Source organism: Eriocheir sinensis, unplaced genomic scaffold, assembly GCF_024679095.1.
Source record: "Eriocheir sinensis breed Jianghai 21 unplaced genomic scaffold, ASM2467909v1 Scaffold1190, whole genome shotgun sequence".
Lineage (NCBI taxonomy): Eukaryota > Metazoa > Arthropoda > Malacostraca > Decapoda > Varunidae > Eriocheir > Eriocheir sinensis.
In genome coordinates, this window is record NW_026110508.1 from 75,001 (window position 1) to 98,474 (window position 23,474).

At 43.2% G+C, this 23,474-nt stretch overlaps 1 protein-coding gene across 1 annotated transcript in view; it reads right to left on the reverse strand.

Moving 5' to 3' along the window:
• The window catches only part of LOC126989488 (cadherin-89D-like), a gene marked incomplete at its 5' end in the record, with an annotated part of 40,901 nt that overhangs the window by 14,466 nt on the left and 2,961 nt on the right, over positions 1-23,474 (reverse strand). Inside the window, 14 exon segments of the mRNA XM_050848062.1 lie at positions 334-1,740; positions 1,963-2,073; positions 2,486-2,632; positions 3,057-3,146; positions 3,683-3,879; positions 5,869-6,032; positions 7,507-7,760; positions 8,672-9,919; positions 10,473-10,637; positions 11,198-11,419; positions 12,240-12,371; positions 13,204-13,406; positions 13,919-14,021; positions 20,262-20,530. Coding sequence (XP_050704019.1) covers positions 334-1,740; positions 1,963-2,073; positions 2,486-2,632; positions 3,057-3,146; positions 3,683-3,879; positions 5,869-6,032; positions 7,507-7,760; positions 8,672-9,919; positions 10,473-10,637; positions 11,198-11,419; positions 12,240-12,371; positions 13,204-13,406; positions 13,919-14,021; positions 20,262-20,530 — 4,712 coding nt within the window.

The window sequence follows — 23,474 nt, forward strand, 5'->3', positions numbered from 1 at the left end:
TAAAGTTGGGATCATACGCTAAGTTGTACATGACCTCGGTGCTCGTCTCCGTCTCATTGGCCCTTGAACCTGTGGTGAATAAGGTCTCATTACCCTGGAGCATAGGGCGAGTGTGGAATGGCTCTCTCTCACTCCTTGCTCCTCTGCTTTGTTGCCCTTTCTCTCACCCTCTATGCATTTCTTCTCTTTTTTATCTTTCTCTTTTCCTCTCCTTAAAGTGATGTGTTGACATTTTTAATTCCCAAACTGACTACACACAAGACGTTATTGGTAAATCCCTGAATAAAGAGCTTATGAAAGTCCCCTCAAAGCATTCTCTTACTAACGTCTTACCTGATACTCCTCCCGGTCGAAGAGTCTGGCGGTCAGCTCCTCCTCCACATCCACCACAGTGACCTTGAGGAGCGCTGAGGCGGTGAGCGGCGGCGAGCCAAGGTCCTGCGCCACCACCGTAAGCGAGTACTCCGCCCAGCGCTCGTAGTCCAGCGGGCCCACCGTGTACACACTCCCGTTCTTGGAGTCGATGGCAAACTTGTCCTCGCCGCCCTCAAGCTTATACAGGACGAGGCCGTTCCCTGAAGAGCTGGAGTCCGAGTCGTTGGCGAAGACCCGAGTGACCATCGTGAACTTCTTTGCCTTCTCAGCCACTCTGGCTTCGTATATCGGGGTGAAAGTCACGTCTGAATGGTTCCCTGGGGACTCGTCGGGAGGATAAGACTTATTCTGGTAGCCATAGAACACTGGGTAGTGGTCGTTGACGTCCATGATATCGATGCGAACTGTGACCGTGGAGGAAAGTCGTGGCTGACCCCGGTCCGAGGACACGACTGTGAATTCATAAGCGTCCTGCTCCTCTCTGTCAACCGAGCCTGTGGTGAGGATGATCCCTGAGGTCTCGCCCAGTCTGAAGGGAAACACGAAGTTTTGGCTGGCATTCTGGTGCAAGATGATCTGGTAGTGAACTTCTCCATTCTCGCCCAAGTCCTGATCAAACGCCACCACCTTGCCCACCTCACCCACCAAGTAATCTCCTTCCACCACCTCAAAGTTGTACACGGGTCGCTCAAAGCGTGGCGTGTGGTCGTTGACGTCGAACACGGCAATGACAGCCACGGCGTGTGATGACAAGCCGCCCCCGTCCGTGGCTGTCACATTCACTACATAGAAGTGGTTTGGTTCAAGCTTCGCGGCCACAATTACGACACCTGTCTTAGCCTCGACTGAAAACTTGTTCGTTTCTCTGATGATCTGCGGCTCATCGCTGTTCGGGAAGGGAAGCGACTTTTCGGACTCGATGGTGTAACGAATATCGGCAAAAGATTTCTCGTCCTCGTCTGTGGCTGAGAGCTGCGTCACGCGGCTGCCCACTGGGAGTGACTCTGGGACGCGGATGAGCGACCTTTCTAAGTCTGCGAGATGCTTGAGTCCGGAAGTATCTGGCAGCTTCCTGGACTTGCTGTCGTCGAGTTCCTTGGCCGAGAACAACGGCTCCCTCTGCATGAACTTGGGAGGGTTGTCGTTGACGTCCTCTACGTGGATGGTGAGGTTGGCGGTGGACGTGAGGTTGCCGTCGTCTCGGGCCACGAGCAGGAGGTTATAGGAGCTAGTAACCTCCCTATCCAGGTCCCTCCCGACGAAGGTGATGTTGCCGCTTGAGGAGTCAATGGAGAAGAGGGAGGAAGCGTCTCCAAGCAACTCCAGGACGAAGGAGGAGCCTGGGTACTGGTCTCTGTCGAACACCTGAAAACACGAGCAATCCTTCCTGTATTCTGCAACTTTGAAACTGAGCCAAAACGAAATTTTTGAACCTTGAGGAAATCAAACTCACTGATCACTCTTTGCATTGAGGGCAAAGAAACACAACAATCACAAATAGGGACTGATAGATTCCATAATATCATATCATTAAAATATATTGCAGTAATTAGGAAAGTAAAAGTAGGTGGGGTGCTGGCGACTCACCTGGACCGCTGGACTGAGGGCGACAGGTGTTCCGGGCCTCGCGTTCTCCTGCACCGTGCCCAAGTAACTCACGGCGTTCAGCTGCGGGGCGTTGTCGTTTACGTCCTCCACCTGAGAACGGTGAAAGAAAGACATTATACATTCTCCAGGTACCGACGCGGGGTAGTGTACATAAATAACGGAGAATCACATACAGTAAAGTCAGAGCTAAATTCGTATTACAGGCGCCAAGATCACCTAAAGGAAACGAAACACAACGTCCCCTAAAAAGAAACAAGATGCTGAAGTCGGTATTCTTTGACGCTTCTGCCTCTCACGCCAACTATTTCCAAAGGTCAAAAAGGAGGCCAATCCGGTTCTAATGAGCGTTTCTTTAGGTTTACGGTACAGAAGGAGGGTCAAACTACCACCAGGGTCGTTACACTACCCCTGAAAATGACAAACCCCTACGAAAGCCTTGTCAAATATGCGTGCTTGGGAGACGAAATGATGAAGAATATGACCCTTAGTAAGATCACCGTACCTGGACCTGCACGTAGTAGATGTCGGAGGTCCGCGCGCTCATCACCAGCAGCGTGTGGTTGCTGTGCGCCTCGTAGTCCAGCGGCGCCACCGTGTACAGCGTCGCGTCCTGGGCCAGCGCGAAGTACTGCCGCGCCTCCGGACTCACCTGTGCAGGGGATGGTGATTGAAAAGGTGATAAGGAGGAGTGACGTTGATCAGGTGTTGTTAGGTTAGGTTAGGTTAGGTTAGGTAAGGTTAGGTTATAGGTTAGGTTAGGTTAGGTTAGGTTAGGTTATAGGTTAGGTTAGGTTAGGTTATAGGTTAGGTTAGGTTAGGTTAGGTTAGGTTAGGTTAGGTTAGGTTAGGTTAGGTTAGGTTAGGTTATAGGTTAGGTTAGGTTAGGTTAGGTTAGGTTAGGTTAGGTTAGGTTATAGGTTAGGTTAGGTTAGGTTAGGTTATAGGTTAGGTTAGGTTAGGTTAGGTTAGGTTATAGGTTAGGTTGTTATCATTATCATTACCATTATTATTACCACTGTTATTACTATCACCATAATTCATAAGGACAACAAGAGAGAGGGAATTCAACTCACAAGTTCAAACTGTGGGTCAGGAGGCACCCGCACGCTGAGGTTCCGCAGGGCCGCCACCACGTCGCCCACCACGCCGCCGGACAGGTTCTCCTGCACATACACAGAGACTCACATTAAGGAAACACGTTGATCCATTGGATGTGTATCTGCCTGAGTAGATAAGGAGGGAAAGAAACGCAGAGAAAATTACAGAAAGAAAGAAAGAGAACTGAAGTAAGAAAGAACGGGCCTAATCATGGACAGATAGAAAGAATAAGAAAGGAAAAGAAGATAGAAAGAAAGGAAAATATAGAAGAGAAAAGAGGAAACAAATGGACAGACAACTGAATCACAATAAAAGACAAAAAACATACTTCCACAATCTTTCAAGCAACACACATAAAGATTGATGGATTAATAAATAGATAGAGATAGACACTAGCCAGATACATAAGAAAATAAATGAATAGATAGATTTCTTTTGTACATAAAAATTCATAAGAAGAAATTCTTTTACAAAACATTCACTCATGGACTAGATCTGTATCCTAATCAGTAATTAACAAAAGTACCAAGTAAAAGGAAACGTTAAAAGAATAGATGGCTCCTTAGTCTTTACACACGAGACCCAAACCAACCTAACCCACCTGTATGGAGAAGTACAAGATAGTGTCCCTCCTGTTGGCTGGGCGGCGGGTCGGAGCCACGTGGATGGTAAGGTTGGTGGCGAGGGAGTCCCGCCCGTCCGTCACCACCGCCTCGAACTCGTACAAAGACCTCGAGTAGTTTCTCAGCGGAGTAACCACGCTCACGATGCCCGATTCCTCCTCGATGGCAAAGGGCACTGAAGAAATGGGGAAGAGATTGGTGTGTGAGGGAAGGGAAGGAAGAAGAGTGTGCGGTTTGTAGGATGGGAAAGAGAAAGAAAGAAAGAAAGAAAGAAAGAAAGAAAGAAAGAAAGAAAGAAAGAAAGAAAGAAAAAAGAAAGAAAGGAAGAAAAAAGAAAATGGCAGAGAACGAAAGTGGTAGAGAGACCGAACGAACGAAAGAAAGAAAAAGAGAGAGAGAGAGAGAGAGAGAGAGAGAGAGAGAGAGAGAGAGAGAGAGAGAGAGAGAGAGAGAGAGAGAGAGAGAGAGAGAGAGAGAGAGAGAGAGAGAGAGAGAGAGAGAGAAGGGGGGCAGAGAAACAAGAGTTTTATGAGGGAAGAGTTTTCTGAAGAACGAAGGACCTTTGACAAGCTTTTTGAGACCAAGACCATTGAAGGGAGAAGAGAGGAACCCACAGTTAAAATAATAAGAACAGCATTTTAAGGGGAGAAGGCGAGGGTAGTTTCATCTTTCTACATCATCATTCCAGTCAAGCTCAACCGGCGCCTGGATGCGGTCATAAGCTCCCCTTGATTAATTGATATAGCAGAACACTCGTCATGAACATTTCAGCATGCAATAATCTAAAAGCCGCGAGGTGGTGCCTGACTGAACTGCAGAGGCTCTTCCGCTGCAGGCATGTTAAACAAAAGTCCTTTGCATCCTTGTCAGATGATGTAAAACTGTATTTGCCATTCCCGTAAAAGAGAATGAGTGATACAGAATATTTGCATGATAAATTAAACCTCTCCTGAGCCTGGATAATCTGGTTGGAGAGGAGGTTGAGAAAGAACGTGCATGATGAGGAAGCAAAGAGGGAAACTTGCTTAAATAGTGATATCAGGATAACCTGATTTGAGACTCAAGAGAGAAAATAATGGGAAAAGACAAGGAGCGGATAAAAATGAACCCTAAAAAAAAGTAAATGGCAATGAAAACGATAAGGGAAAGACACGACGAGAAAAAAAAAAAGATGGATGGCAGACCAAGACTTAGGGACCAGGAATCAAAAGGAAAACGAAAGAGATATGTACTGAGGAACAAAAAATTAAAGACTAGACCAAAGGAAGGAGGAGAATTTATGAAGAACCAGTAAACACAAAAAATAAAAGGAAAATACTATGAGAACAAAAAAAAGATACCAGAACAACCAAATGAAGGAAGATAATTACTGAGAAAAACAAAACTAAAAACATATGAAAAAAAAAATGCAGAACAAAAAAAAAAAATCAAAAACAGACGAAAGGATAAATATATGAATGAGAAAATACTACGGAAAATAAAAACAAAGACCAAAGCAAGGAAAAAAATATAGAAGAACCAGGAAACGAAAAACGAAAGGAAACGAAATGAAAACAACGAGAGGGAAAAATGAAAAAAGAACAAAAAGTGATGCCAGACAAAAAAAACGAAAAAACAACAAAACGAAAGGAAAAAAATGCAAAAAAAATTATACCAGACAAAAAAAAACGAAAGAACAACAAAACGAAAGGAAGAAAATGCAAAAAAAACTATACCAGACAAAAAAAAAACGAAAGAACAACAAAACGAAAGGAAAAAAAAGAAAAAAAATGATACCAGACGAAAAAAAACGAAAGAACAACAAAACGAAAGGAAGAAAATGCAAAAAAAAATGATACCAGACAAAAAAAAAACGAAAGAACAAAACGAAAGGAAGAAAATGCAAAAAAAAAATGATACCAGACAAAAAAAAAAACGAAAGAACAACAAAACGGAAGGAAGAAAATGCAAAAAAAAAATGATACCAGACAAAAAAAACAAAGAACAACAAAACGGAAGGAAGAAAATGCAAAAAAAAAATAATACCAGACAAAAAAAAACGAAAGAACAACAAAACGAAAGGAAAAAAATACTACAACAAAAAAAATATATAAACTACACCAGAAGACGGAAGAAAATGGCTGAAGAAGAACCAGAAAACAAACTAACGAAAAACTCTCCTCACCTCCTTCCTGGTAGCCGTGGAACATATCGAAGAGCAGGTCAGGCCCCGGCAGGTCCACCACGCGCACCTGGCCGACGCTGGTGCCCACGGGAGCGTCGCCCCCCACCCAGAGCTCGAAGGGCGCCCCCTCGAAGCGCGGCTGCCAGGAGTGTGTGGCCTTGACGCTGCGGGGAGCAAAGGGGTTATTAGGGAAGGCACACACACACACACACACACACAGAGGACAACGGGAGTATACAAATAAGGTGCTCGATAAACAATAACTACACCAGAACAACTAACGAATCTACACCATACAACTGTACACTCCTACTGTCTTTCCTATTCCCCACCTGTACCTTCACCACTAATCCACTTCCGCTTCCTACTATACCTTTGATCATAAAAAAAAAAAAGAAGGCTGCGGGGGGAGGAGGGGGGAAGGAAGGGATGGAGAGAGGAGGGGTGCGAAGAGAGAGAGAGAGAGAGAGAGAGAGAGAGAGAGAGAGAGAGAGAGAGAGAGAGAGAGAGAGAGAGAGAGAGAGAGAGAGAGAGAGACTCACACACACACACACACACACACACACACACACACACACACACACACACACACTCTCACACTCACACACACACACACACACACACACACACACACACACACACACACACTCACACACACACACACACACACACACACACACACACACACACACACACACACACACACACACACAGACAGGCTGACTAACACAGACATGACAAAAAGACAGACAGGCAGAGAGACATGGATAGACAGACACAGACAGACAGAAAAAGACAGACAGACACACCGACACACACAGATATACACACAGACAAACAGACAGGAAAAAACAGCAAAGAGACACTCATGTACAGAAAACAAGTGAGGATTAAATGCTTACAACGAAGGGCTTCAATAGGCAATGAATTACACGGATCCTTAAATCTTAAAAAAACTAATTCACCGTAAATAATCACCTTGCCAGAATAACGTTACCCTTGTATATCTATTTCTTTATCTGGCAATACACACATAGGAAAGACGGGGAAATTCTCTCTGTGATATTCCAGGAAGGTTAAACCGTGCATAACTGAATACCCATTTGAAAAACTTCCCTTCCGAGGACGCTGCGGCCCTTCTGAACGACATGGCTGCCGCTGACACGCGCGGGACGACCCATTAAGCAAGAGACAAGGAAACACGCCGCGCTACCTGTCCCACGCACCACACGGGCCCCTCAAGACGACGCAAAATAAGGTGCAGGAAATTTCTCAGCTCCTCGACTTCACGAATACACGGAAATAATGAGATGAGACTTATACGATTTTTATATATGATTTTTTTATCAGTCTCTTCATGAGCACTTGGAAATGGCAAGATAAGAAATACGCGATTTGGTATATGATCTTTGCGAAATTTCTCAGCTTAAAACCATTACTATTATTAATATTGCTATCATTATTGTTATTATTATTATTATTATTATTATTATTATTATTATTATTATTATTATTATTATTATTATTATTATTATTATTATTATTATTATCATTATTATAATTATCATTACTATCATAATTATTATTACTACTATTATCAACTTAACTTTATCCCACCACAACAACACGAGTCTCTACCTGATCGTCACCACCGCCAGCGATGTCCTTGTCTCGGAGGGGTTGAGGGGGCTGTCCGAGGCCTCCACCAACACCGTCAGCTGCCCTGGGGGAACGCTCTGCAGCAGGGTGAGGGCGCCGTCAGCCTCGCCCACGGCCACGCTCCCCACGGCGTTGGTATCACTACTTGGGTTGTTGGTGGTGGTGTTGCCGCGGCTCTGTATCCTGTACCTCACCAGCCCGTTCTTCCCCTCGTCGGCATCCTCTGCTGTGACCTACAATAAGAGAGAAGAGACAAAGGGTTAGGTTACCATTTTCTTCATCCATCTCTTCATATTCACTCATCCTCGATTCTTCTTGGCTTCAGCATTTCTAGTTATCTATCCCTTTCTGTCTTCCCTCCATTTTATCGCTGTCTCTAAATATTCATGTTCCCTTACTAGCATGATTATCTCCCTTACAAATCTTTACAAATCGTTTCGTCTTTAATTCATCCTCCCTTTTTCACAGTTTATCTATATTCTATCCCATCTCTTTACTCTAAGGATGTCTGTATATACAGAGAGAGTGAAAGAACGTTAGACTGCGGTAACGTACATGGAGGGTGGATCATCATTTCACTGCGGTAGCCTATAGAGGAGGAAGATCATTAGACTGGTGTAACTTTAGAAATAAAATAGATTGCGGTTATTTATGTTAAAGACAAACGAGCTTGAGTCAGCTGAGCGTGAAGGGGTGTTGGGTACGATAAAGGTTAATGTTAATAAGACGCACTCCACTTTCCCGCAGGGGTCTTCTTTGTACCCTTCTTTTTTTTTCACAGAGACAAAAGATTTCAATCCCCCTGTAGACATAAGGCTGGAAAAATAACTAAAAATTGCTGTCCTCACGTTAACAGAGAGAAAAGGCCAAAAAGGTAACTATAACTCTTTAAAAGTGTTTGTGTCATTGTCTAAGTTATCTTTTGAACTATAATGTTGTAGGCGACTTGAGAGTATCAATAACAAAAGGACACAGGAGAGAAAAAAGATATGGAAAGTTAGGTTCTTATAGATTATGATGAACATGATACTGATTACGTTATGTTCGTTAATAGTACAACGTCAACTATACCTAACGCTACTTGAAGCATGATATTTGTGATTGATTGAAGGTAACGGAAAGTGTGGTCTCTGGGCACACTTACCGAGCCTATGACATCCCCCTTCTTGGCGTTCTCGGTGATGGTGAAGGCGTACTGGTTGGCGGGCAGGAACACGGGGTTGTTGTCGTTGGCGTCCAGCAGGTTCAGTTCGACCTTGGCGCACGACCACGACTGCGGCACCAACGACTCGGCGTCCTCCTCCTGCGTGTCGTTCGTGGATCTGTGTCCCCGGCGCCGCGTCTCCCCCCACTGGAAAGCGCCTGTGGGTGGTGTGTGTCGTGATAACCCTCGTAAAGCTTCAGATCTTGGCGGTGAATCTTCAATCCCTTGTAGTGAGGCTTCGTTCCCGTTAGGTTCAGCGGCGACACCCTCGGTAAGTTCCCTCAAAGGATTGGCTGCAGTGGGATCGATTCTTTGCACTCTGAGAAGCACACGCACATTGTCCTCTCTTCTTCTTTTTCGAGGTCTTCCATCTTCCCGAAATCCTCCAGTAGTCTCTCTCTTGATCAGGGAGACATGGCCGCCACGAGAACGACGCACAGTGCTCCTCGTAACACGTCTTCGGAAGCTCTGCAGCGGAATCCTCTGTCTTCGCGCCATTCTCCTAGATGGCGCTACAGTCGAGGTGCTGGTCCTTCCTCTATCCCTGGGCTTCACGACTTCCCTCAAAAGCGGCGCCGTGACAAGCGTGGGCTCCTTATCGTTTAGTTCCTCCGCCACTGTAGTCTCGGGCAAAGAAGTCGTGGTCGTCTCGGTCGTCTCGGTCGTCTCAACCAGCCCTATGACGTCCGTAAAAGCAGTGGCTGTGGTTGTCTCCTCTGGCACTCTAAGAAACTCCGTAAGTGTGGTTGCCTCCGGTGCTTCCGTCGCAGTCACTTGTTCTTCCGTCGGTATATCAAACTCTGGATTCTCGGCTTCTTTTATTAGTATCCTGATTCGTTCCGTTGGCATTTCAGATGTCGTCGTTGGGATCTCAGGTCTTCTAGTCCGTATTTCGGGTTTTCTTATCTTTATTTCGGGTGTCGTCGTCTCTGCTGTAACTTCTTCCTTCAATATGTCAAGTTCTTTCATCGGCGTTGTGGGTTCCTCTGTGGGCGGGGGCGTGTAGGCGCGGGCATCACGGGTGGCCATGGGCGCCAGCTGGTCCGCGCACACCCTCAGGTATATGACAGGTGACGCCTCCCGGTCCAACAGGCTCTGGTTCGCCACCGTCAGCCAGCCAGTGCGCGGGTTGATGGACAAGGATCCGCCGCCCCCGACTAAGTGGTAATTAAATGCTCCATTTGCACCCTGGGCAAAGAAAAGGGAAAAGTTAGCGTTGGAAAAGGGAATGGAGGAGGATAAGAAAGAATCATCGTCAGCATCAAACTTAACGCCCATTCAAACCACGAGAAAGAAACTGGAAAGGTAAAGAAAAAGAACACAAGAGGATGAAGATGGAATAACTGCAAGAGCTAAATGGCAGCAACTTAATGTTCCTTTTATGCCATAGAGGAGCAAATTGATGAAAAGTCGGTAAAATAAATTATAATAGTAACTAATGAATAAAATAGGTAATTGATGATTTTTGTAGTACTAGGAAGGAAGAGTAAGTTAGGAGACTCATTTTTTTATCAGAATTCATCATCAGAAGAGAGGGATAACAAAGGAAAAGAAGAGAAAAATAAATGAAAAAGCACAAAGAAAAGGAAATTAGAGAAAAAAAAATTAAAAAAAAGCAAAGAAAAAGAAAATTAAGAGCAGATGGATTAAAACAAGAAAAGAAGTGGAGAGAAGCAAAAAAAACAAATAAAAAGAAAAGAGAGGAGTCAAACAAATGGACACCTTAGACACCTCATCTCACCTGGTCAGGGTCTTGGGCGGACACCTGGATGACGCTGAAGGAGGCGGGCAGGTTTTCCATGATGGAGATGGAGTACACGTCCTGGGTGAAGCGGGGCAGGTTGTCGTTCACGTCCTCCACCTCCACGACCACCACGCTCGACCCCACCTTCCTCGCGTCGTCCACCTACGGAAACGACGACAACTCAGGTGGACGGAAAGAAGTGATGATGAAAATTCGTCTATGTATAGATTGTTACGTTTTTTTTTAAGAGATTTAGTACAAAAAGAAGGGCGGAGAGAAAGATACTATATAGCTAGATAGTGATAGATTGACAGATAGACGGATAGATATATAGGTAGACAGACAGATAGACATAGATAGATGAATAGATAAGCAATAGGAAAAATGAAGAAAGGAAAGAAGGAAAGAAAGAAAAAGAGATATTAATGACAAAGTAAAAAAAGGAAATAAAGAAAGAAAATCAGGAGGAAAGGAGAACAAGAATAACAAAAACAACAAAACAAGAACGAGAAGAACAGGAAGAAAGAGAGAGCAAGTCCAAGAACATTAACCAGAACAAGAGAAAATCTGATGGAAAAGAAATAGACACTGCTACATATACTATTTTCAGTCTCCTGACACATACACACACACACACACACACACACACACACACACACACGATACCCCTTGCAAACCCAACCTAACCTATCATATCTTATCCTCTCTCTCCCGTGCCTGACCTGTTCCGCCCTGACATGCAGCGTGAGGGAGGGGTCCGCCAGGTTCTCCCGGTCCAGATGAGACGTCAGGAACAAGCGCCCAGACATCGGGTCGAGGGAGAAGAGCCGCGCCGCCGGGGTGTCCACCAGCGAGTACCTGACGGAGGTGTTCTGTCCAGCGTCCCCATCCACGGCACGAAGAGGTGACGGCTGTACCTCCACCTCCTGCAGGACCTTTACACCCTGGTGGAGAGAATGGATGGTTAGGGAAGGGAAGGGTGGGTCGTGTGTAAGGGCGGGGAAGGGAAGGTTGAGGTTTTGAAAGGAGGATGTGAGGGATAGGAAAGGTTTTGGAAGGAAAGGGAAGGGCAGGGAAGGGAAGGGAAGGATGGAGATGCAGTAGAAAGAGGAAGTGGGGAATAGGGAAGAGAGTTTGGGAAGGGAAGGGAAGGGAAGAGCAGGGCAGATAAGGGAAGAGTGACAATATATTGGAAAGAGGATGGTGAGGAATAAGACAGATGGCTAAGGAAGAAAAGGGAAGTGCAGGAAAAGGAAGAATGGTGATGCAGTTGAAAGGGGAAGTGAAGGAAAAGAAAAGGTCTGAAAAGGGTGTGGGTAAGGGTAAGGAAGGGTAGGATGATGATGTATTGGAAAGAGGATGATTGAGGTTAGCAAAAAAGGTTTGGGAAGGAAAGGGAAAGGAAGGGCAGGAAAGGAAGGTGCGCAAAGAGGAGTGATGTGGGGAGAGGTGAGGATAAGGGTGAAAGAGGAAAGTGAGGGAAATGCGAAGGAGAGGAATGGGGAAAAGGAAAGAGCAAGACGAAAGACTGGTGAGGGAAAATAATATCTTCCAACACTTTCAATAATATACACTGACAATGAAGAAAAGGAAAGCGGAGAAGGTGAATAACAGCGAACAATTGTAATACTGTGATCAAAATACCATAAATAACAACACGTTTAAACAGTTGAAACAATGATTAAGTTTGTGCATTCATGTCACCAGTGTGTGTGTGTGTGTGTGTGTGTGTGTGTGTGTGTGTGTGCCACCCTCAGCACTCACAGGGTCGGCTCCGGGGTGCTCATGAAACCTTGCGAAGTAACGGGCGTGGGTGAAGCGAGGGGGTAGGTCGTCAGCATCAAGCACCACGACGCTGACGGTGCTGGTGGAGCTGAGTGCCGGGGTGCCCATGTCCTGAGGGAGGGGAAGAGGAGACGGGTGGTGAGAGAATGAGAAAATATAATAGACGGAATGAACCCTCACCATACAACTGTTCTCTCCTACTGTCTTTCCTTCTCCCACAAGTGTACCTTCTCCACTAACCCGTTTGCTCTCCTTGCTATAACCTTGATTAAAAGAAATAGCTTGATGGGGGAGGGGGGGAATTGAGTTAGTCTAGACCTGAGTGGAAAGGTTGGAGGGTACGAAAAGAGTGGGTGAAGAAAAGAAGGAAGAAATGAGAGGGAGGGAGGGAGGCAAAACGGGGGACGAAAAACGATGGAAGGGTTTATGCAAGTGGAAAATTGAGGGGCAGCCTATGTGTCTTTGTTGTATGTTGTTGTTTTTTTGAGCCATATTTTATACTCTCTCTCTCTCTCTCTCTCTCTGACTATTTATCTATCTATTTCTCACCACTTTAACTCATTCTACCAAACTATCTATCTCTTTACTAATCTTCATATCTCTGTTAACTAATCTACTTATCTACTACTCATTCTATTAATCTATCTATCCTCTTTCAGTCTACATATGTCGCTGTCACCCATTCTATCTATCCTCTTATCAAACAGCTGACTATCTATCTATCTATCTCTCACCCCTTTAACCCATTCTACCAAACTATCTATCTCTTTACTAATCTACATGTCTCTGTTAACTAATCTACTTATCTCCTACTCATTCTATTAAACTATTTATCCTCTTTCAGTCTACATATGTCGCTATCACCCATTCTATCCTCTTATCCTCTTATCAAACAACTAACACACACACACACACACACACACACACACACACACACACGCACCTTGGCCACCACCGTCAAACGAAAGCTCCTAGGTCCGGCATCGAAGTCGAGGTTCCTGGCGAGGGTGACGGCGCCGCGCTTCCGGTCCGCCAACGAGAAGAAGCCGTCCTCGTTGCCGCTGACTATCTCCAGCTCCACCTCCGAGTTGGCGGTGTTGGGCCGGTCCGCGTCGCTCGTCGCTATACTCGGCAGGACCGTCAGCCCTGAAGGAAGTGTGTGAAAAGGTGTTTGAATGTCTTGGTGTTAGAGAGAGTGCATTAGTGTCAAAATTTCAGAAAGGGTTTAGTTATTAGGCCTTGAATTTGAAGTGAAGCAATTTTCGTCAGCCGTGAAGAGTGTGTGGCATAGTATTAGAATGGATTATATAGCGTTATGATTGCACTATAGATGTTTTAATTATTAAGGAAATCGTAATGTTAACCTAAACACTTTACTTAATCATGATGCAATAACCTGAAACGTTTCGTGAACTATGTATGACGTAATATATACGAGTCAGGACATAATAAGTTTTGTTTGGTTATCCCTTCAATAAGCCTTTTCTCTCATGTTATCAGACGAAAAGAATATGTAGGAGTATGTAGAGCTGATAAATGTTTCCCTATGCCAGTAATAATATACTACAATACACATACACCATCATGGGGTCATATATATAAGAAACAAATTAGATTGTAATATAGAGCGAACGGTAAAAGCAACACTGAAAACGTACCCACTGGCGTGAGCTCGTCGACGGTGACTGTGATATTCTGGGCCAGGAAGACGGGCGCGTGGTCGTTGACATCGTCCACGTACACGGTCACGGGCACGGACACCTGGAGGGGGAACAGTAGCACGTGTATAAGAAGGTAGCTATATATATATGCCTCAGATTAACGCTGATAATTTGGGTAATAGCCTGTCACTATCTACCACTACCTACTTAGCAGCAGCACCACCATCACATTCATCATCATCATACCGACATTTCTGGCATCAAACGAAGCGATGGGCGTAATAAAATACACATATATTCGAGAAGAAAAATAGCACCTACCAATCAATTTCAATATACTGTTTTCTATCCTTTAAGCTTAACTATGAAAGTGTGAACGCAGCTCATTGTGTGCTCTCGGTAAACGCTGTAATACCATAAATAACTTGTCACTCTCCCTGAAGAGAATGGTAGATATATATAGCCAACAATTTAACTGTATCCTGTCTTAACAAAAGGTTCAGGAACGCCTCACAAAAGACCGAGCGAGAAAGCTGAGAAGTATACACACAGTAATGGAATGAAAATCAGTTTATAACATTCACAGGAAGCGAGCATCATGGATTAAGGAACAAATCAAAGTTAATCAAATTCTAATTACGATTAAGAGCAAGAAATGAACATGGATACGTCATACCGAGCATAGAACTGATGACATAAGGGAAACCAAACTAGGAGAGTGGGAACGCAAAAAATTTAGAAGCCAGGGAGAACAGAGAGGGAAAAAAAAGAAGCATATTTATTTTATTCTCACCATTAGCCAATTATTCTATAGAGTACACCACTACTATCACCATATAGCTTTCCATTCCCACCAATTTACTCTTTATATCCCTCATTTTTTTTTAATAAGCTTTACCCTTCTCTACAATCATCACATTCACCATCACTACAACCGTTGACATGCACACAATCAACGCCACCATCACCACTAACGTTACTCTTATTTTTCTTTACATTTCAGTTCCTCCGACAGCTATGCGGCCGCCTCCCCCTCGACGCTGCGCCCGTCTTCCTCTTTACCATCACGTATACACATCTCACTCAGGCGCCGACCCACCCACCCCCAGGAAGTAGCAGAGAGCGCGTGCTATAGTGTGGAGGAGCCTCTGGACACGTGCGTGGATGGAAGGAGGAAGAGGAGGATGGGAGACAATCAGAAGGAAGGGAGAGCATGAGAAAAGGAGGGAGAGTAGGAAGAAAGAAGGAAGAGAAGGAAAAGTGACAGAAGGAATCGAGAAAATGAAAAGAGAAGTAAGAACAGGAAGACAGAATGAAAGGGAAGAATGAAAAAAGAAGTAAAAGTAGAAAGACAGAGAAGGAAGGGAGAGAACGAATAGAGAAAGAAGGTTAGAAAGACAGAAGGGAAGATAATGAGTGAAATGAGAGGTAAAAAGAGGAAGAGAAGGAAGAGAGAAATTGAAAAGAGAAGGAAGTTTATTATGAAGTAAGAAGAGATGAAAAAGGAAGATGGAAAGGAAGGCGGTGATGATGAAAGGGTTTGAACGAAGGAAATGGAAAAGGAAGGAGGAAAAGGAGGAGGAAGAAAGAGCACTATGGGGGTGAAATGGAGGAAAAAGTAAAAAAGTATAGGGGAAGGAAAGAAGAAAGGAAAATGAAAGAAGGAAAAGAAGCCCCTCTCTCTCTCTCTCTCTCTCTCTCTCTCTCTCTCTCTCTTTAATTACCGGCTCAGAGCGACAGGTAAGGAAAGCGTAACACCTGTTTGGGTTACCGCTCCGCCTCTCACGACGACCCCGCCCGCGCATCGTTGCCAATCCCCGCCGCGAGTGTTTCCTTTGCTCATTGTGTTTTCTTTGGCGTTTCTTAAGGATTTACTGTATTAACATTAGTGTTTCTTTAATGTTTTCACTACTGTATTAACGTGTATTATAACTAGTGTTTTTTTTTTTTTTTTTTTTTTTTACTTTCATTATAGTTCTGTGCGTTTTCTTTATCGTTTATTTTAAGGTTTTATTATTTTATTATTATTTATTTTATTTTAACTAGTGTTTCTCTGGTATTTCTACTTCCATTATAGTTTCGTACGTTCTTGCATATTAAAATGACTTATGGCTAGTGTCTCTTTGATATTTGTGCTTTTTTTTAACGTTATGAGAGCTCTTAGTATTTGCTTAACAACAAATACCCGATAAATATCACACAAGTATTCATAGATATTGTCGAAACTCATTCAATTTCTTCTTGTACATTCTCTTCTTGCATCATTCCTTCTTGTGCCTTTTTTTCCCATTTTCTTTCCTTATTCAAGCTACTGGGATAATTTAGTGAAAAGCGACCTCCAAGTGTTGGGTAGTGTGGCTTCGGCTTAATGCTTCTCCGTTACTCGCGCGCCTACAGACCGTCCAAGCGTGACTCTGATCGTATAAAAGAAAGTAGTTGTTAATCGGTTTGTTACGAGACAAGTGTGTGGTACATAAAAAAAAGATAAAAAACGAAACTGCGTATCTCTTAATTTAGCTTCTAATTGAGAGGAAGTGAGAAAAGAACTAAATGTCTCTTGTTGTGGCCGGGTTGTGAAAAAAGTGAAAGAAAAAACTGCGGGTGATAAAATTTTGATAGGAAAAGACTGTACGTCGTCTCTTAATTTAACTTGGAATTGTAAGAAAAAAGAGAAGAAACGTATCATACTTAGCGTCGGGTTGTGAGACAGTGAAAATAAAACCATACTTAGCGTCGGGTTGTGAGGCAGTGAAAATAAAATCATACTTAGCGTCGGGTTGTGAGATAGTGAAAATAAAACCATACTTAGCGTCGGGTTGTGAGGCAGTGAAAATAAAATCATACTTAGCGTCGGGTTGTGAGGCAGTGAAAATAAAACCATACTTAGCGTCGGGTTGTGAGACTGAAAAAAAATGCATCGTGTCCCTTTATGTAAGTTTAGATTGAGAAGGTAAGTGGAAAAAAAATGTATATCTTATTGTAACTCTGGATTGTGACAGCGAAAAAAATCTGCAAGTCGTTCTTTATTTTTTTCGAACTGTATGAATGAGTAAAAAAAAAATGTGTCGTCTCTTATTGTAACTAAGGTTGTGAGAGAGTAAGATAAAATAACCCTGCATGTCTCTAATAATAACTTTGTGTAGTGACTGACTCTTAAGCACATGGAGAAAGTACATCAGAGAGAGAGAAAAAAAATTAAACATGACTATTGGTGCGAAACGCGTGCACTCAAGCTCAGGTCTTCTTGTCATTCTTCCGCTCAGTCAGACGGAAAGGAAATTGATTAAGACAAATTGATGAAACTCTAAAAAAGAAATGTGCGTCGCTTTGCTTTGCTTTACTTCTCTTTTATCTGACGTGCCGAAAAAAGATAGACAGACGGAGAGATGGAGAGATGAATAGAAAAAAAAAGATGGACAGACAGAGAGATGGACAGATGAATAGAAAAAAAAGATGGATAGACGGAGAGATGGACAGATGAATAGAAAAAAAGATGGATAGACGGAGAGATGGACAGATGAATAGTTAGATGAAAAGATGAATAGACTGAAGTAAAAAAAAAGATGCAGCACCCTTTCTTTGCTTTGCATTACACTTTTGTTTTTGTCTGATACGCAGAAATATACTAGAGACAGATGATTGATGAGAAGGTAGACAGATAGAATAGATTAATGGGTGTTGATAGAAGAGAAAAAAACACAAAAATAGTAATGTCACACGTGCTAGCCAAGCGAAAGAATAGAAAGGTGGATAAATAAACAGAGATTAATAGGTAGTTGGAGGAGTTTGTGAAGTAAGAAGAGATGAAAAAGGAAGATGGAAAGGAAGACAGTGATGATGAAAAGGTTTGAACGAAGGAAAGGGAAGAGGAAGGATGAAAAGGAGGAGGAAGAAAGATCACTATGGGGGTAAAATGGAGGTAAAAGAAAAGAAGCAGGGGAGGGGAATAGGGAATAGATAGAGAGAAAAAAATATCGTTGTGTCAAATGTGTTACCCAGGAGAAAGAAAATAGAAAGACAAAGATATATAGATGAATAGGTAGAGAAATAAATGGATAGATGGATGGAGAGAGAAGGAAAAAGACTCCCAAAACCGTCATGTCATAGTGCTGGCCCGGCGACCCTCACCCCCACCTGTCCACACCTCGGAGCTCTGACATTTTCACTTTTTTACCTCTTTCTCTCTCTCTTCCTCTGTCTCAATCTGTCAACGAAGAAACCGGCCTTGTCACGGGGATGAGAAGTGGTATTTATTCACTTTCGTCTCGGCCTCTTAATCAGTTACCAAAGCAATGATATGCCTTTTTTTAACACATCAATTATTTTATGTTCCTTTATTTACACACGTTCATATTTACCTATCAGCTTATTTTCACTGTTTTCTTACCTATTCATTTTGTATTTACTTTTATAAGACTCCTCAAACGCATTGCTATATAGTGGTTCATTACTGTTTACCATTAATATCAACGATCATGATTGCGGTATAACAGTGACATCAGCAAGTATATTGATGACGCAAGAATAGAACTGCTGAGATTTTGCGGGGGGAGCTTAACGGCCTGTATGAGTGGTCCAGTAAATGGATGGATAATACAGCTCAATATATACTAATCCAACGTTGTAAATATAGGAAGAAACAACCTTTATTAACTATACATTAGAATCAAATAGGTATACAATTTTCCGACATTATAACTGCAAAAGAGACGCGTGCATGTGGGTTCCGATCTCCGGCCAACTCACAGTATTTCCACCAGAAAGAGCTCCGATAGCTGCAAGTGTGAATAACCTATGAGAAGGCCGACTGGTATCTTATAGTGTCTTTAAATCATTGTGTATCCTTAAATAACCCTTCAAAAAGATTAAATAGGAAAACTGATATTCTGTTAAAAAGTCATGAAAAGTTTAAATATTAGTTGTATTTGCATTTGTTCAATATTTGTCTATTAGTATGAGCCTCTGAGTACACGGATGCTGGTGCAGAATCTCCGCATCTCAACGTATTTTCTTCGCCCCTGTTTTCAGAGCCCAGTTCGCTGTCATGGTTGAGCATTCCATTCACGTTTCTCTTCGCCACAAACCCAACAAGCCACTGAGCAGGAACTATACAGCCTCCTCTACGGAATGCCTGACTTTCATCCATTCTCTGTACGGAACATTAAGCTCTGTCTCGCGCTATAGGAACACTAAACTTTCAACCTTTTCAACGGAACACTAAGCGCTCAGCCTCACTATGTATGGAACCGTTACACTTTCAACCAAGCTATGTACGGAACACTTAACTGAGAACTTAACTTAATTGAGAAGAGATGATTTTGTGGCTCTGAACAATTATGCACCTTAACTACTTTCTTCACTTCATCTATTTCAAAAGTATGTGCAAAATGCTGAACTTTAAACGTATTCTTCCTCTCATTTCACGTACGAGTCGCGTGACTACTTTGTCTTTGAAAGTTCATACAGCATGCAATAATATCAATTAATTCTGTGATGTGGTAAATACTCGACTTTCCACCCGGCCGGCCTCACATTTTCAAATCAAGTCGAGGTAATGTTGTGGCTTTGAATCCGTTAAACTCACTTTCTCTCCCGTCATTAATAGCGTACGAGTAGCCACGGAATGTATTGTTGCCAGCCTTTCTCTTCTGCCTGAACCGAGACGAAGATAAAGGAGTGTCGTGAGGCGCCGGGGTCACATGCCACACACGGTCCTCTCCCAAATGATGCGTATCTTTGAAATGACATCCGTTTGACCTTTATCGGAGTGACGAGGAAAAAGAAGACTTATACAATGGGGGAAAAAGAGATGGTGGAGAATCGTGAATAGGTGCATGAACGGGTTTTTTTTTTCCTCTCTCTCTCTCTCTCTCTTTGCTCGCGTATGGGTCTTGCGTCGCCACAGTTCCGGAATTGAGGCAGGAGGAAAGGAAGCCGGCGGACACAAGGCAAATAGGTGTGTGGGAAAGGCAAATATCCCGGCACGGCGCTACGCTTTCCTCCACGCTCCGATGACGGCTTGTGGCATTATCATTATTGTTGTTTTGTTATCACCACCATCATCATCATCATTGTTGTTGTTGTTGTTGTTAGTGCTTATATTATTATTATCATCAGTATTGTTGTTATCATCAATATTATTACTCCTCTACTCTTACTTCTACAACCATTTCTACAACTTACTATGTTATATAATTTTACTACTACTACTACTACTACTACTACTACCACAAGAATAAGAATAACAACAACCATATAATTACCACCACATCTTTTTTTTTTATGACAGACAGCAAATAAACTCTCCCATCCACCCAAAACATAAACATCCACCACATACCGTATTATTCCCACAGGTGAGCGACATCTTAATCACAGGTGAGGGGCCGAAGGTAAGGGACTGGAGGGGAGCAGCCACCACCACCTTCCCCTGGCCACCCTCCACCACCACGCGGAATACCCCATCCGGCTCCTGGTCCTGCGGGGTGAGCTGCAGAAGGTGTGGCTGCGAGGCGGTGATGCTAAACAGAACATGGTCGATAGGCGCGTCTTCTCTCACTCTGATGAACCGACGGAGCTCCTCTTCCTCGCCCCACTCGCATCCTTTTGCTGTGTGGGGGGAGAGAGAGATAGAGGTGGTGTTAGAGGTTAAGGGAATGTATGGATCGTTGTATGTGTTAATGGAAGGGAAAAAAAGGAAGGAGTGGTGTGTAGAGACAGAAGATGAAGGAATATGAGAAGGGAAAAATGTACGAGTAGATGAGGATGGGAAGAAAGAGGAGGATGACATGGAATTCGAAAGATAAGAAAGGAGAATTAAAGGTGATGGAGGTAAAAACGATGGACACACACACACACACACACACACACACACACACACACACACACACACACACACACACACACACACACACACGCACTGCTACGCCTTGGTTCAAACAATTGACTTGTGAAAGGTTAAGAAGGAGAGACATACAATGACCCCATCACACACACACACACACACACACACACACACACACACACACACACACACGTTGCGACACACATTTAGTCACCTCATATATCACTCCTCTCCCACCACAACCAACTCCTCCTCCTCCTCCTTCTCCTCTGCCTCCTCCTCCTCCTCCTCCTTTACCAGTCACCCATCACTCATATCTTTAATCAGACCTTGAACGACGTAGAGGTGTTCCGCCCTATGGTTACCTTTAATTGATGCTAAAGGAAGGAAATTATCATCCGCCACAGTTATTCTCCGCCTCTGAGGGTAGGTGTTGGCAAGCTGAGACACGCTACTGCGGCCTCACTCTGATTCTGGGACACGAGAGGCGGCACGTAACACATTCAGCCTCCATCACCGTTACAGAAATCACACAGAGCAATAAAAAAATCAAGGAACAGAATTAGGAAAATGCAGAATATCCCAAGCATAGTTTTAGCACCTGGAAGTGAGAACAACGGCTGAAATTTTGTTTATATTAACTTTCCTGCGCAATGATACACGAGGATACACACAAATACAAAAGAATACACCAAAGATACATTATTACTACAAGCTGTTACACGCCTCACACACATGGTAACACCTGAGAACCACTTATTTACGGCTCTGTTGTTGAGTTATCTTCCTTTACCACTGACTAAAGGTAGCCATAAAGTTGAACACCTGTCTAACTCTTTGACTGAAACTTCCAACCGTACGGAAAACAACTAATGAGTATCTTTTGAAGCACGAATTATTTAAAGTATAGTAACTCGGTCTTATGTGCATTCCGGGGTAAGTTTTTTGTAGGCAACAGTATAGACTCTCAAGGACTAGAATGACTAGACGGAGTTAAGCGCCAAGGTGATTGCAAGTTAATGTATTTTTTTATGCTTATTGTTTACGGATGGAGTGACATTTTTTTCATTGCATTTAATAAGTGTCTTTTTGTATGTTTTTAGTATTAGACATCCTCGCTACCACCCCGAGACACCCATCCCCTCTCTGAGGCTCTCTCTATCTATCTATCTCTCTATCTCTCATGCGTGCTCTCGTTCGCTCGCTTGCTCCCTCTAAGAGTCTAAGGACACGCCGTGGGTACCATTCAAGGCTGTGGCTCGTGTGAAAGGAAGAGGTAAATGGCGTGAAACTTAACCTATACACACACACACGCACACACACACACACACACACACACACACACACACACACACCGTAAGACATTTATGTGTGTTTGTTTGTCTAAGGTAAAAGCACGTGCCTATGTGTGTGTGTGTGTGTGTGTGTGTGTGTGTGTGTGTGTGTGTGTGTGTGTGTGTGTGTGTGCACCTGTTCGTTCACACCTGGTTGACTCTGATACCTGCGCGGCACAACTTCCTCATTTACCTTCCCTCTCATCACTGTCATTATCTCCTCCGCCTCCTCTCATCATCATCATCATCATCATCATCATCATCATCATCATCATCATTATCATCATCATGTTTTCTCCAAATAAGTAAAGACCGAATGCCCGTAAAATGAAAAGAGAAAATGGGAAAAGAATAATAACCAAGAAAAAAATATTGTTTGAAAATGGAAATAAAGAAACAATGAAGACAGTAAAAAGAAAGAAGCAAACAAACAATAAAAAAACGCATAAGCAAATGTCAAAAAATCAAAACACAATATATTTTTATCTACCTACCGCTATATTCATCTATCTATTTATCTATCAATCTACCTATCTATCTATCTATCTACATTTATCTCCTCATTACACAGGCACACACTAATAAACATAATACACTAACACAAACTCTATTCATCTATCTATTTATTTATCACTCTATCTATCCATCTATATTTCTCTTCTTTTCCACAGACACACACTAATATATACCTATGTGCACCTACGTGCAGATGATACCAAGATCGGTAGAGTAATTGAGTCGGATCAGGACGCTAGTATTCTCAAGGATGAACTAAACAGATTGTATGACTGGGCGGATAAATGGCAGATGGAGTTCAATGTAGGGAAGTGCAGTATTCTTAGTGTAGGTAGGAAAAACCCCTCTCACAATTATTGCTTAAATGACACTCTCATAAGCATGTCTGGGTGCGAGAGAGATTTAGGGGTCTTAGTGAGCTCTCATCTCCGTCCAAGGGCACAATGCATTCAAGCTAGAAATCGAGCAAATAGGGCACTGGGATTTATTTCAAGGAGCGTAAGCAACAGAAGCGTCGAAGTCTTCCTCAAACTATATTTAGCATTAGTTAGACCTCATCTTGACTATGCGGTTCAGTTCTGGTCACCTTGCTATAGAATGGATATCAAAATGTTAGAATCGGTGCAGAGGAGGATGACTAAGATGATTCAGGGATTGAGAAACTTGCCATACGAGGAAAGACTCACAGTTAAACTTGCATTCTCTAGAAAGGCGAAGGGTGCGTGGAGACATGATCGAGGTTTATAAATGGATGAAGGGCTTTAATAAGGGGGATATTAATAAGGTTTTCTTGGTAAGAGAACCGGGTAAGACACGAAGTAATGGGTTTAAACTGGATAAATTCATATTCAACAGGGAC